The sequence below is a fragment of the Eriocheir sinensis genome, chromosome 15 (assembly GCF_024679095.1).
Source record: "Eriocheir sinensis breed Jianghai 21 chromosome 15, ASM2467909v1, whole genome shotgun sequence".
Taxonomy (NCBI): Eukaryota; Metazoa; Arthropoda; class Malacostraca; order Decapoda; family Varunidae; genus Eriocheir; species Eriocheir sinensis.
In genome coordinates this window covers 7,190,301-7,207,052 of record NC_066523.1, presented here as the reverse complement: position 1 = coordinate 7,207,052, position 16,752 = coordinate 7,190,301, and the positions used below count along the sequence as shown (strand labels likewise).

Genomic DNA, 16,752 nt, shown 5'->3' with positions numbered 1-16,752 from the left:
TGCATGCTTAAAACTTTTTTGTGTGATTTTTGTGTACTCTGGCTATTCCTTAACAGGATTCTCTCTCTCTCTCTCTCTCTCTCTCTCTCTCTCTCTCTCTCTCTCTCTCTCTCTCTCTCTCTCTCTGATAAATAAATACTTGGGTTACAGAGCACAGTTGCACACACACACAAACTCCTTCTTCCTTCCATATGCTGTGCTTCTCCACACTGACTGCACTTCCTTGTTATAGGACAAGAGCCGTAAAGAGAAGAGAAAAGCCAACATGAACAAGGTGCGAGCCAAGAATCACTGAGGCTAAGCTGGCTGTTCTGGGGCTCAAGGAAAGGCTGGCCCACTGGCTGCCTGGCGAGAGAGTAAGAGTGTTTGTGGGTGTGATGTGAGTGTTTTGGTACGCAGAGAGTTGCTGCCGTGGAAAGAGCAGTGTCCAGAGCAGCAATAAAAGTGTTTACTAGGCAGGATATTTCCTCATCATATTTCCAGTTTTGTGAGGTCAGTATTGCCTGTGTTTTGTGTTCTTTTGTTGGTATGTGCTGTCCTTTGTCTGTTGTCTTAAGGTCAATTCCATATGTTGACACTGGGTTTGTAAGCTTCAAAACCAAATACTAAAAATAATGAAAACTTCCTGGATTGTGTTTGGTGTTGATGTAGAAGCTAAGGCAAACTCTTAACTATCTGGTGCCAACATTATGGAAAATAGTTTGGTTTGGCAGCTTATGAAAACACAGTATTGGACTATGGAACTGGCCTCTAGTACATGTATTTGTGTTTGTTATGAGCATCATGAAACCAAAAAGTGATGTTTTTGCTACTTTAATAATAAGGATATGACTAAACAATGATTTTAGAGTGACATCCTCCCACATTAGTTTCATATTCTTGCTTAATTGAACATCAAGAATCAACATGGACAAGGGGTTATTAAGATACTCCTGTTCTTTGAGTCATGAACAGGGCAGTGACTGTTTGATGATGGGGATATGCATGCTTCAAGGTGTAAACATCAGACATATATTTTTTAATTTGAATACAAAAACTTGATGAAATAGTGTACTGATGATAATGAAGAAGACTAGTATTTGTGCTTTTGCAATAAGTATCCATTATATAAAGTACACTGTTTCACCACATGTAAATAAAGTCATAGCATGATTACCCACTCATGTCTGTATTTTTGGCGCATTCAAACATCTTTATACCAATACATGATTTTAACTGTAAGAAGATTTAGTCATGCAAACTCCTTTGACTAATGACACTATATAATAAGGTAAACGAATAATGAATGCAGAAAGTAGGGGAAAAAATAGCTTCTTAAACGAGCTGCCGAACCTCTTAAGAAATATTACTTATTTTTATACCAGACCAGAAACAGGCCAGTGATTACACAGCAGATGCAAATAATCTGTTAAGTACCATTGTAAAATACACAGCAATACGAAATGCACAATATATACATAGCACACAGCTTCTTTTGAAGACTGTGAAACTAGGGAGTAGAATGCACATAAAGCTGCAGACCATGGGAGTTGCAAACTAAGGTCAACAAGGTGTTGGTGAAGCATGGTAATTGTGCTTCTGATGGTGTCTGACAAATTTTGGAAAACAAGTAAGGAATGCTGTTGATGGGAGCATCTGGTTGGGGGCCTACTCTTTTATTTATGACATTGTAGCTTTTTGTTTTTTTTTTTTTTTTTTGTAATGAAGTAAATATGAATACATACAGCCATATAAAGTTCTTGATTTGCCTAATACACATATATTCCTAATTTATCAAAGGAAAAATCCTCATCTTTGAAATGTTTAATTATTTTTCAGTAAATATAGATAAAACTTGTATATGAAATTTTAGGATGTAATTCTTTTTTCATATCTGCTATACAGTTAGAAAAAAGATAATTGCCAGCTCTGTATTTTTTAATCATTACATAATTAAAATTATCTAATACATTTTTGACAAAGAAAATAACTGGGTATCTAAAATGCAGTTTCTAATCTGTATGAGGTCTGAATTTGAAGTTGAAATAGTTGAGAAAACTTTAAAGGTAGCAAAACCTCATGTGAGATACGGGCTTTATAAGCTAGATGCAACCCTCCTTGTTGCTGTTTGGTTATTGCATCACAGCTCTGGGCTCTATGCTTTTGTGGACTTTTCCTATATATTGTATTCCTTATCTTGTCTGAATGTCCTCTGTCTTTGGGAAAGTATGCTGTCAGACTCATAACTTATGAAGGACGATTAGGAGACTACTCAAAACCTCATTGATAATTTATATACAGCAATGAAACTTAAGTTATATACTAGTCACAATACCACAGGGTATTTAGTGTTACTAACTAAATATATTTTTTATTGTCAACCAGATGCTCTCTTGAAAATGAAAATGTGAAACAGTAGCATATGAATAAATGAATGTCGCTTCAACTTTTGTTGATATAAGAAAACCAAGTGAATGATCAGTTGTAAAGTTATATTTTATTGTCAGATTTTTGTTGGAAACATTTGCAGAATCAAATGAAGGTACTGACTGATTTCACATGTGTTGATGAACAGGGAATATTATATATAGCCTACAGTGTAATGAAATACATATAACTGTCTTTCAGAACAATCATAAGCTTTGATTAAATACTACGTGTTGGGATGACAACCACCTAATATTACTTATATGAGTATAAAGCTTAAGTTAGCTTTTTATGCTGATTGTACATACCCTAGGAAATGAATATTGGGTAATAGCTTATTTTCACAGTGTATTCTATATCCCAACTAATGTGTGACAGCCATTTTTATATCTGGGTAAAAAGTTTGTATGTGACTGTGTTTTGAAGTTTCTGATGTCATTACTTATTTGATTATGTACTACTGAAGGAGGCATCTTGAGGGTTGACTCAAGAATTGGTAGCAATTGCATCATAAACTACATTCATCGAGCAAGGCATGGCTTATTGTTAACACAGATCTTCATGAAGTTACTTGTTTCTTTATACATTTTGGTGAAAACTATACACTTATTGTTGCTTTTAGCATATTTGATTGTTTAGAAATCCTGCATACAAAGTGTCTTCCTCCAGGATGTAGTGTTAATGTTAGAGAACACACAAATCAAGTTCTTCATTCCATAGCAAGCAAGCACTACTTTATTATGTTCATAGTGTTTTGCTCCTTTGTCCTGCACAACAGGTGATTATATATAAGAAGTTTTTGTATAAGTTTGATTTATCTGTGATTGTATCTTTATCCACAAACCACTGCTTACTTGATTGTAATGTACTGGAGAATTTTCATATGGTCAAAATAAAAACAATCTTATTGTTTTCTAAAAATCATTCTTAACCAGATAAACTATTTTTTATTAGCAAAGGCACAATATATAATAATATATTGAATAATATTTCTATAGTCAAAATACTTTATGAAGAAGCTGAAATACGTGAAAGTGCTTACACACATGAATTACATACCAGGTCAGTCAGACATGAGTTTACATGATCGCTATAGCTTAAATGACAATGCCTGGCAAAAAAAAAAAAAATAATAAATAAATAAATAAATAAAAAATACACCGCTCCCTTAATAGACAAAAGTAAAGATCGAATACCAAAAGAGAGGTCAATTTGGGTGGAGAGGTGTCTTGATACACTTCTTGAAGGAGATCAAGTCATAGGCAGGAGGAAATGCAGACGAAGGAAGGCTGTTCCAGAGTTTACCAGTGAAGGGGATAAAAGAGATGCTGGTTAACTCTTGCATAAGGGGTTTGGACAGTATATAGATGAGCTAGAGTAGAAAGTCGAGTGCAGCGGGGCCGCAGGAGGGAGGGAGGCATGCAGTTAGCAAGTTCAGAAGAGCAGTCAGCATGAAAATATCAATAGAAGATAGAAACACAAGAACTACCTATTCAGAAGATACGAAAAAAGAAGAGAAAGAGTGCAGTAGTTGATGGAGCATGGAAAGCTAGTCTATGAACATTTTAACTCGAGGAAGAAAAAAAACTGAATATAAGACAAGGGTTGGGGGAGGAACACACCGATTTCAATAGGAGCAAAGTAAGTTATGAAAATTCGCTCACCTCAAACTGAGGGGAAACTATAACAAAGAGAGGATGTTCTATTCGCTTCCCTTGGTAACTGACTCCCTGACAATCTTTCAGTTCAATGCGATATAAATGAAAACGCTTTCTGCCTTGTCTGCCGGGATGATGAAAAAAAAGAAAAAAAATCGTGGAAACAATAACCTAATACTCTGTCCTTGCGAGTCTAAAATAGATAAAGATATAAAATTATGATGAAACTCTTGCATAAAATTTATTCTTGTGCAAATGTAGACGAATTTACCTTACATAAAACACCTACGAAACTTCCTTATACAAATACTGAACAAAAAAATAGAAGAGATAATTAAGAAAAAAACAGGCTACAGAGCATTATAAAGTAAATAGTGACACTATTTCTTCACTCTCACCAACCCGAGAGATGATGAAAGATTTTGTCATGACTGAGGTAGAGCAATAAACGACCGAGCTCAGTCACTCAGTCAGCTAACCAGTCAGGCAGTCAATCAGCGAGTCAGGCAGTCACTCAGTCAGTCAGTCTATCACTCTCTCCTCCCGAAATTGTCCTCTCCTTTGGCAACTCTACCCATTTCACAGGAACAGTGATTAGCGGGCTTTTTGTCTTAATTTTATTTATTACCCTTGAACTGCTTCCTTTGCTGTAAAAAAAAATAAAAAATCAGTCAGTCATCAAACAGTCAGTCCGTCAATCAATCCGTCAATCAGTCAGTCCGTCAGTCAGTTAGCATTCGTGGACTTCCTGGAAAGGGCGCCGAAGGAGGGGGCGGCGTGAGGAGGCGCCACCCTTCCTACCTTGTGGGCGGCAATTTAATGGGCGGGGTCGTCGGCGCGGAGGTCACCGCTGAGTCACTGTTTTTTGTGCCCAGTGTTGCCACAAACGATGGGAATGTGTGTGTGTGTGTGTGTGTGTGTTCGTTAGTATAGCTACTGTTTCTTCTTCACTACGAAAGAAAGAGGAAGAAAAGACGAGGATTGAGAGAGAGAGAGAGAGAGAGAGAGAGAGAGAGAGAGAGAGAGAGAGAGAGAGAGAGAGAGAGAGAGAGAGAGATTTACATAGATTTACATAGAAAATCAGACCACACAGACCCCATGGTCCAGACTTGGTGGTCTGTCCTTAAACCGAAGTGATTTTACATTAATCAGAAGACTCCAAAACGGTGCATTTCTACTCTAGTTGATATTACGTTGAAGGAAGTGACGGTCGAGCTTATTTTTGAAGGAGTCAATCGTGTTGCACTGGACCACTGATGGTGGAAACTTATTCCATTCTCGCACTACAACGTTGGTGAAGAAAAATTTGGTGCAGTCTGAATTTACTTGTCTACATCTGAGTTTTACGCCATTGTTCCTCGTGCGCAAAGTGTCATCGATCAGAAACAATGTTGATCTGTCTACATTCGTGAAACCATTGATTGATTGATAGTTTATTGTTGCAGGTAAACAACAAGGGAGAAGGGAGGAACATTAAGTACACCCACACAGTAATAGATGGGTCACTAACACACCCACCCACACAGTAATAGATGGGGCACTAACACACCCACCCACACAGTAATAGATGGGGCACTAACACACCCACCCACACAGTAATAGATGGGCCACTAACACACCCACCCACACAGTAATAGATGGGCCACTAACACACCCACCCACACAGTAATAGATGGGGCACTAACACACCCACCCACACAGTAATAGATGGGCCACTAACACACCCACCCACACAGTAATAGATGGGCCACTAACACACCCACCCACACAGTAACAGATGGACACTAACACCCACCCACACAGTAATAGATGGGCCACTAACACCCACACCCACACAGTAATAGATGGACACTAACACCCACCCACACAGTAATAGATGGGCCACTAACACCCACACCCACACAGTAATAGATGGACACTAACACACCCACCCACACAGTAATAGATGGGCCACTAACACCCACACCCACACAGTAATAGATGGACACTAACACACCCACCCACACAGTAATAGATGGACACTAACACACCCACCCACACAGTAATAGATGGACACTAACACACCCACCCACACAGTAATAGATGGACACTAACACACCCACCCACACAGTAATAGATGGACACTAACACACCCACCCACACAGTAATAGATGGGCCACTAACACAAACACCAACACAGTAACATGGCGGAGAAAAGCTGAGGAGCTCTCTTGCGGTAAATATGTGCCTCCCAAAATGGCGGGCCTTTGCTGGGCAGCTGAGAAGTGTTCAGCTGATCGCTACTGATGACGTCACGTGCAACCCCTCTATAGAGGGGAGTGCCGCAGGGGACGCTCCACCGGGTGCCTCCCTCCCTCCTTCCTTATGGGCTGCTCTTCTCTTCCTTGGTTTTATTATCCTGAGACTGGGGAAAGGGAAGGGGGGTGGAGTGGAGGGGAAGGATGAAGATGAAGAAGAGGAAAAAGAAGGGGAAGATGAAGGAAAAGAAGATGAATAAGAATAAGATGATGAAGAATAAGTATAAGATGATGAAGAATAAGTATAAGATGATGAAGAATATGAAGAAGATGATGAAGAATACGAAGATGATGAAGAATATGAAGAAGATGAAGAACATGAAGATGATGAAGAATATGAAGATGATGAAGAATATGAAGAAGATGATGAAGAATATGAAGATGATGAGGTATATGAAGAAGATGATGAAGAATATGAAGATGAAGAATATGAAGAAGATAATGAAGATATGAAGAATATGAAGATGATGAAGAATATGAAGATGATGAAGAATATGAAGAAGATGATGAAAAATATGAAGATGATGAGGTATATGAAGAAGATGATGAAGAATATGAAGATGATGAAGAATATGAAGATGATGAAGGATATGAAGATGATGAAGAATATGAAGATGATGATGAAAAATATGAAGAAGATGAAGAAGTATATGAAGAAGATAATGAAGAATATGATGATGAAAAATATGAAGAAGATGATGAAGAATATGAAGATGATGAAGAATATGAAGAAGATGATGAAGTATATGAAGAAGATGATGAAGACTATGAAGAATATGAAGATGATGAAGATGATGAAAAATATGAAGAAGATAATAAAGTATATGAAAATGATGATGAAGAATATGAAGAATATGATGAAGTATATGAAGAAGATGATGAAGAATATGAAGAAGATGATGAAGTATATGAAGAAGATGATGAAGAATATGAAGAAGATGATGAAGATTTGAAGATGATGAAGAATATGAAGATGATGAAGAATATGAAGATGATGAAAAATATGAAGATAATGAAGTATATGAAGAAGATGATGAAGAATATGAAGATGATGAAGTACATGAAGATGATGATGAAGAATATGAAGAAGATGATGAAGATGATGAAGAAGATGATGAAGAATATGAAGATGATGAATATGAAGAAGATGATGAAGAATATGAAGAAAATGATGAAGTATATGAAGAAAATGATGAAGTATATGAAGAAGATGATGAAGAATATGAAGAAGATGATGAAGAATATGAAGAAAATGATGAAGTATATGAAGAAAATGATGAAGATATGAAGAAGATGATGAAGATGAAGATGATGAAGAATATGAAGAAAATGATGAAGTATATGAAGAAAATGATGAAGTATATGAAGAAGATGATGAAGAATATGAAGAAGATGATGAAGAATATGAATATGATGAATATGAAGATGATGATGAAGAATATGAAGATGACAAAGAATATGAAGAAGATGATGAAGAATATGATGATGATGAATATGAAGAAGATGATGAAGAATATGAAGATGATGAAGAATAAGAAGATGATGAATATGAAGATGATGAAGAATATGAAGAAGATGATGAAGAATATGAAGATGATGAATATGAAGAAGATGATGAAGAATATGAAGATGAAGAATATGAAGATGATGAAGAATATGAAGATGATGATGAAGAATATGAAGATGATGATGGAGAACATGAAGATGATGATGGAGAATATGAATATGAATATATGAATATGAAGATGATGAAGAATAAGTATAAGATGATGAAGAATATGAAGATGATGAAGGATATGAAGAAGATGAATAATATGAAGAGGATAACGAAGTATATGAAGAAGATGATGAAGAATATGAAGAAGATGATGAAGAATATGAAGAAGATGATGAAGATTTGAAGAAGATGATGAAGAATATGAAGATGATGAAGAATATGAAGATGATGATGAAGAATATGAAGAAGATGATGAAGATTTGAAGAAGATGATGAAGAATATGAAGAAAATGATGAGGTATATGAAGAAGATGATGAAGAATATGAAGATGATGATGAAGAATATGAAGAAGATGATGAAGAAGATGATGAAGAATATGAAGAAGATGATGAAGAATATGAAGAAGATGATGAAGATGATGAAGAATATGAAGATGATGATGAAGAAGATGATGAAGAATAGGAAGAAGATGATGAAGAATATGAAGATGATGATGAAGAATATAAAGAAGATGATGAAGAATATGAAGAAGATGATGAAGAATATGAAGAATATGATGGAGAATATGAAGAAGATGAAAAATATGAAGATGATGATGAAGTATATGAAGAAGATAATGAAGAAGATGAAGAAGATGATGAAGAAAATGAAGAAGATAATGAAGAATAAGTATAAGATGATGAAGAATATGAAGAAGATGATGAAGAATATGAAGATGATGAAGAATATGAAGAAGATAATGAAGTATATGAAGAAGATGATGAAGAATATGAAGAAGATAATGAAGAATATGAAGAAGATGATGAAGAATATGAAGAAGATGATGAAGAATATGAAGAAGATGATGAAGAATATAAAGATGATGAAGAATATGAAGATGATGAAAAATATGAAGATGATGATGAAGTATATGAAGATGATGAAGAATATGAAGATGATGATAAAGAATATGAGGATGAAGAATATGAAGAAGACGATAAAAAATATGATGACTATGATGAAGAATATGATGAAGAATATGAAGAATATGAAGAAGAAGAAGAAGAAGAAGAAGAGAGAGAGAGAGAGAGAGAGAGAGAAAAGGATGCTAGGCTACTTCGCAACAGCGTGCAAACTCATACATGCATCATTACACACAGAGTATTCATCTTCAGCATTCCTCTCTCTCTCTCTCCCTCTCCTTCTTGCGCACACACACACACACACACACACACACACACACACGTACACGTACATTATCTCACTATTATATTTCAACCCGACAGAAACCAGCGGGAAGTTTTTTTTTTTTTTTTGAGGATATGAAAATTTATTACGTTTCGGCAGGCAGGCAGGCAGGCAGACTCTCTCTCTCTCTCTCTCTCTCTCTCTCTCTCTCTCTCTCTCTCTCTCTCTCTCTCTCTCCTCTGAGTTCCGGGTGTGTCAACAAAGCTTCAGCAAAAGGTCTTCCCAGAAGTATCTACCCTCTCGCGACCCCTTGACGCAATCTAAGAGGTGCCACCCGTTCCCTTCTCCTCCTCCCTTCCCCTCTCCTCTCCTCTCCCCTCCCCCCCTCACCTACTCTCTCACTATTATACCTCTTCCTCCCTCATCACACCATAATGTCTCTTTCCTTTTTTCATCTTTAACTCCTTCTGCACGACGTCTTGTTCCTTTATTTTCCCTTCCTTTCCTCGTACCTCTCCCTTGTAAGAGCATAATGGATTTGTGAACATCAAGAGACTGGACGACCTACGCAGACCAGCTCCAGCATATGCTCTCTTCCTCCCTTTCGTTTATTCATTTAGGCCCCTTTCACACGAGCGGTTTCTGCCGCTCCGGCACATGCCGGAGCGGCAACCGCATGCCCTTTCACACGAACGGTTTTTGCCGCTCCGGCGAGCGACAGCCGCATGGCACCTGGACATCTACGGTCAAGGGCGATGTCTGCCGCATCCGCTTCAGTATCTCCTTCAGTCATATTTGTAATCCTCTCTTGAGGGATCCCACAAACAAGGCCGTCTTTCAATCTCGGAGATCAGCAGCTCCATGTCATGATAATTTAAATTAGCCATAACCCTGAAATTTAAATGCAGATGTTTGTTGTACAGAGGTATACAGAATTAATATGTAAGACACTTACATTTTCAATATACATTAATTGAAAGTTCATAAGATGGAAAATATAGTGCATACCAGCTTTTCCAATGATGCAGACAAAGTGGTCGCGTGCCCTTCCTCCCAGTGTTGACAGACAACTATCCCTCGCCGCACGCGGCAAACACCGCATGTGTGAACGCGCCCATAGCAACACATGACCACCGAAACCACTGTGCGGCATTTCTGCCGCTGCGGTCTTGCTGGCAGTCCGGCAAGGTGCGGCTGCCGGAGAGGCAGTCCTGCCGCTCCGACTTCTTGTGAACGCACCCATAGGAGTCAATGTAAAGCTAAACCGTCCGGCACGTGCCGCAGCGGCAGAAACCGCTCGTGTTAAAGGGGCCTAAGGTAGTGTGTCTTTTTCCTTTCCATCCTCTCCTCCCTTTTTACATTCTATTACTCTTTCCTTTCTCTCCCTTATCCCTTCCGTTCTTCTCTTATTATTTACAATACACTTCTTCCTTCTTTTCTGTGTGAGCATGCTAATTTATTACTCCGTCCCCTCCTTCCTTCCTTCCTTTCTTGCCTGCTTCCCTCCTTCCTTCTTCATCAGCATGTATTATCCCTTCCTGGCTCACCACACCACTCAACATTACATCGTTCTTTCTACTTCCTTACTCTACCACGGTTTACTCCTTCCCTTCCTACTCCTTCGCCTCCTTCCTCCCTTCTTCATTAGCATATCTTATCCCTTCGTCCCTCGCCACAACATTCCACCCTACACTATACCTCTCTATTCCTTTCCTTACTCCACCATGCTTTACTCCTTCCCTTCCTACTCCTTCGCCTCCTTCCTCACGCGAGCTATTTATCTCCTCCAGTCCTTCCTTCCTTCGCCCTTCCTCTTTTCCTTACCCCTTCTCGCTGCACCCTTCAGGAATATATATATATATATATATATATATATATATATATATATATATATATATATATATATATATATATATATATATATATATTCTGGCCCGCAACGCAAAAATAAGAAATTCTTTCTTGTCAGGGGGGAAAAAAGAGGCGAGAAAATGACACGACTGGCTTGAGTGTATATTTTTAGCCTCCTTATTTGCTTGAAAGAGCGTAAAACTAATGTGTTCGGCGTGCGTTTTCTAATACTCCTTTTCCTTTTTACGAATGTTGTACGGGAGGAGGAAGAAAACAGATCTGGAAGTAATGTAGTAAATAGAAAGTTAGCCAGCAGGTGAACGATGTCATCTGAATAGACCCAACACGATGTACACTGAAATTTCCATGCGAGTCCGTGAGCACCTGGCCAGCGGGTGTATACGTAGGTGCGGGAAGGTAATCCCCACGCACTCTCCGGCCTCACTCAGTCGGGTCTCCGCCGCCGCGACTTGCTGTCCAGCAGGCCTCTCTGCGCACCCTTCTCTTCCTTCCTTTCGCTCCTTCGCGCGTGCCGGGTAGCCAACTAGCAAGTCCCTCAAATCACCTTCTTTCTTCGCATCTATTGCCATCACTTGTTCTCTCGTCGTCACAGAGATACGGCCAAGACTCAAGATGTCTCTCCTGCAACGCGTCATCGCTTCCGTCACCGCGGCCCTCATCCTGGCTGTGCTCTCCGGTAAGTATATCTCTCTGAGTTGTGATGCTGTTGTAGTCTAAGGACTGTTGAAGTCCTTACGGGCTTTTAAGAGTTTAGCTGTGGGTTGAAGACGGGGAGGCAGGTGGGGGGGTGGAGTAGAAAGAGAAGACATGAAGAAACGGAATATACAGCAGCAGTAATGTTGGCTCATGACGAGGCACAATAAAGCGCTCCATCTTCGCAAATGCAAGGGCGTCCAGCTCACTCCTATCACATCGAAGCAAATGATAATGCGATTCTTAAACAAGTTAATGGATTTTGCATTAATTAGTACGCCGATAAATTTGTTTCAATGATGGGTAGTTCATATCGAAACGAAAATAATCCCTACTAATGTTTGTATTGCGCCCCCTTGCTTGAAACGGCAGGCTTAGTTACTGGGTTCGTTCAAAGGGGTAAGAAAAGGTAAATGAAATTGTTCAAGTATTTCAAGACCTGTTACCTATCATAACTCATCGATAGTAGGAGGCGCGTCGTTGCACTCGAGCAACTCAATGTCCTTCCTATTATTCGTGGACCGGAGCTGGACTGTCCACTCCAGGTTATGTCTTACGAGTTATAAAAAACACAACATTGCTTCCGATGTCTTATCGGAGGGACATCAGAGTTGCTCAAGAGTTCAACGACACGCCACGAAAATAATGCCGTCGTTGAGAGCACACACACAGCAACAAGGAGGACGATTCAACTGGCTAACTCCTTTACTCAGGAGAAGAAACTGATGCAGGGATACACGAGACTATGAGCAAGTAGGAGGAGGAGGAGGAATAGGAGGGGAAATAGTGTGTGTGTTGGGGGGCATCGGGTGTATGGCGTAGGGGGAGCGTGTGTGAGGGCGAAGGAGCATCGTGCGTGTAGGGGAGGAAGGTGCATCGTGTTTGTGTGTGTGTGTGTGGGGGGGGGGGGGGGAAGCAGCGTCGTGTGTATGTGTGTGTGTGTGTGTGTGTAATTCACCTCTTGGTCTGCTGCGGGCCTCTCTCGAGACAGCCAGCCGTTTCCCTACGGAGGAACTCAAGAGCTCGTTGTACTTCTTGGGTGGTTTTATGGGGCTAGTTAGGCTGTGGGGCTACAGCCTCTAGAGCATCGTAGTACCGATCTCTAGGTAGGACTGAGACCACTCACACACAACACACCGCGACAACGAGGTCACAACTCCTCGCCTTACGTCGTGTACCTACTCGCTGCCCTTGCTCACTACTTGGTTAACAGGGGCTACACGTGAAAGATAAACCCAACTTATCTTCACCCGGTCGGGGAATCGAACCTCGGTCCTTCTGGTTGTGAGGCAGACGCTCTATCCACTGAGCTACCGGCCGTGTGTGTGTGTGTGTGTGTGTGTGTGTGTGAGAGAGAGAGAGAGAGAGAGAGAGAGAGAGAGAGAGAGGGCGTAGGATGTAGGTGCCCAGTGGGTGTCTCGGTTGGCGTGGACGCGTTGCTGTATATGGCGGGGAGACGGCTGGGTTCACACGAGACACTTTTAGTGGTCAGTGGCCACCAAAAAAAATGGTCGCCACGAAAAATGGTGGGTAGGTGCACCATGCACACGAGCCACTCGGTGGCGGCCACTAATGAGGTCAGCACGTGGGGTTATGGATCTCGTAGAGGCAGCAGCTGTCTGTGCTTTCTTGGCAAAAAGCGCTGAAGAAAGTACTGCCATGGGTTCACCCCATATATACTTTGCAACAAACTACTGCGTGTAGCATTCCACACATTATTTACAGAGCTAAAAGAACACGATAATTTTTTTACTACATCAGGAGGTCACAGGATTGGTTTAATCATCTTATGACAATAATTGGTCCACGTATAACACGGCAGGACATCAACATGAGGAACTGTGTCCTAGTAGAAGGGAGACTTGCGGTAATTTTAATATAAGACTGAACATGAAGAATATTAAATGTTCAAGTCACATTAGATGTAATTTATTGACATAATTCAGCAGTCTTTGCGGTTACATAACATTTTCCCCTTTCGACTTCCGGGTAATAAAACTACCACATTCAGTAATTAATCCATACCAGAATCAATTAACCCGGTAGCTGCGGGGGTCATGTTTCTTAGGTTAAGTTAGGTTAGGTTAGGTTAAAGGCCCCTCTAAATAAAATAATGAGAATCATCACTCACGCAAACCATTTCATAATATATATCAACGCATGTGTGATCAGTTTATGCATCATCTATTTTGGGAGGTTTATATCATGGCACAAATTTGGCCCGTCACTGGTACACGGTAAAGCTACCGGGTTAATATGCAAAACTGTGAAACGAAATGAAACATTAGTTATGAAAGCATATGAGCTTAACCATTATATCCTGAACACAAGTTATGCGTGAAGGTCATACTTATACATCATTATGACAGTTAAAATTCAGGTGTTCAAGTGTCAAGACAGAGGGAAAGCGGCGGGTGGCAGGGTGGTGGTCACCGATAGTGGCTCGTGTGCACGCTGCCATTTGAAACAACGGTAGCTATCGCTGGACACTGTGGCGTGGTCGGAAAATGGCTCCGCCCGCCACCACTCGCCACTGTTTTGTGGTGACCACAAAAAAGTGGCCCGTGTGCATGCACCCATAGAGATGTGTGTGTTCTATTTTGACCGTTATTTTGTGGCGGCCACTGACCACTAAAAAGTGGCTCGTGTGAATCCAGCCTAATGGGCAGGGCCGAGGAACGGACAGGACGGTGAGGGCATGCAGGAGAGGCGAAAGTCAGTCCATGCATCTGTCCCGCTTTCTACTTTAGCACCTGAGTGAGTCATTAGGCAAGTCACTTCTTAATGTTATTATTGTATTGTTATCATTGTTTTCAAGGTCATAAACTGTCCTGACATCCACTGAGAGATCGAAACAGACACAAACCCTTCAGATCACTATTTCGCGTATACGTTGAGGGTCTTGGAGGACAGTTAGAGGAACGAATATAGTAAAAGAAGAGATAGGAGGCTACGGCAGGTGCTAAAATTTCACTTTCCCCCAGTTACTGTAGTCACGGGATGCAACTTCAGTCAGACAAACTGATCCCTTTGGTTCATAACTGGCTGCTCAACCTTGTTAATTATGGATGGTTTGTCAACAAAACTAATGTCTGTGTGATTCACAGTAAATTTGCGATTACCACTCCCAGCTACTACCCGATAGAACATTATTTTATATATTTTTTTTTATAATTTCATAATTTTATAATTTTTGATACTCTCGCCCACGCGACCCTTTTATATATTTGCTTGGCATGTTTTAGGCAGGATGCAGTATGCTAACACTCACAGATCATGCACATCTCATGCAAATCTCCTGAAATGGATATAAAACAAGCATTAAAGCCTATATTTGAACATTTTAACATGCAGGTATATTTTTAGAACATTTTTTCAAGGTGGTCAACTTAGACCCATGGTTTTGGACAACTTTTTCCCCGAACTTTGGATCCCTGCTGTATGTTAATTATGAAAGATACATCATTTTAAGTGCCAAAAATGGAAATTTTGGCATTTTTTACTCTAGGTAAAGTCTTTAAGTGATATACGACTCTGCAAGTGTCTATAAATAAGGAATTTGACGTGTTGCATGTAAATAACATGGGTAGCCTAATATTCGAAATAGCCTAGCATCACACTCGTTATACTCTTTCATATTATTTATGTTATTAATCATTATTTACGTGCAGTAAATTACTAAGATAACCTTTATTTGCACTTGCAGAGCCAGATGTCTTTTAACATACCTGAAATGAGTTATCAATCAAAGAATTTGAAAAAAACACAGATCGTTCGAGCATGATGTGACTATGTTATTTGATTCAAGCTTGTCTTTTCGCGTGCTTGTATGTTAGATTATCGATGCAAACGACTGAATTGTTTTTGTATACATAAATATTCAAATATATTATTGAAAAATAAGCTTGAATGTCTATCACAACAGTTGATTTTCATGCATACACGAACATCCATCAAAATTCCCGCTTTGTTGGTGGCCAAACGGAAAGAAACAGACTGTAATTATTACCACATTACGACCCTGAAGGTGGCTTATAGGAAGTTGAGGGAAGGGTGGGAGGAAGAGGAAGGAGGAGGAGGAGAGGGAAGGGTGGGATGAGGAAGGAGGAGGAGAGGGAAGGGGAAGAATGCGGAGGAAAATAAGTATGGGACTGCAGTTTCTGAGGCCACGGTGTATTGTGTGTGTGTGTGTGTGTGTGTTTAAAGAGATACAGATAAACAGATAGATAGTTAGAGAAATAGCACACAAAGGAAAAACAAAACGAAATTACTGTATATTCATATTAGCGAGAAGGATGGCTAAAAGATATAAACAAAAAACAAAACAATAACAAAAAATAGGAGCAAATAAAGGATGAGAAACAATAACAACAACAACCAACCAACCAAACACAAATAAGTAAATCAACGCACTGGAGTCGGTGTAGTGGTGATATTAATGGTTGCAATGATGGTGGTAGAGATGACCTTCTAACTCGTTTTCCAACGCTATACTTTTGAAACTACACATTTAGCAGTGGTTCTTAATTTGGGGGGGCATTAATGACTTATGGAAGGGACGAAAGCCCCTCAATAAATTTTTTTTCTAGTTATATGTTATTCTTTATAAAAGAGCGTCGACTAATATTGAGGTAAATCTTAGGAATATCGGCTTCTTGCGGGTGCGCGTTTAGGGCACGGTGTGGTGGTAATTACAACATTTCTAGCACGTACGACGGGGTTTTGACAAGCGGACAGGCGTGTTTGTCGCAAGTGGTGTATATTTCCGCGCGGGCTCTTGCCTTTCTTCACCCCGGAGCTCGCAGTCTCATCGCCCATCGACTTAGAAGAAATCGTGAGGCCAGCGTAGAAAAATACACCCCTTGTGACATAAACACGCCTGTCCCCTTGTCAAAACCCCGTCGTACGTGCTAGAAATGTTGTAATTACCACCACACCGTG

At 39.9% G+C, this 16,752-nt stretch overlaps 1 protein-coding gene across 5 annotated transcripts in view; it reads left to right on the top strand.

Annotated features, from left to right (window-relative positions):
* The first annotated feature begins 11,512 nt into the window (after positions 1-11,512).
* Positions 11,513-16,752, top strand: part of LOC126998857 (lysozyme-like) — a 41,508-nt gene continuing 36,268 nt past the window's right edge. Inside the window, exon 1 of one of the 5 annotated variants that reach the window (XM_050861027.1) lies at positions 11,513-11,794. In XM_050861027.1, the coding sequence (XP_050716984.1) occupies positions 11,731-11,794 (64 nt within the window). In that variant the 5' untranslated portion in view covers positions 11,513-11,730. The remainder of the gene's footprint in view (positions 11,795-16,752) is intronic. The other 4 variants (XM_050861030.1, XM_050861026.1, XM_050861029.1 and 1 more) reach the window with 4 other exon arrangements.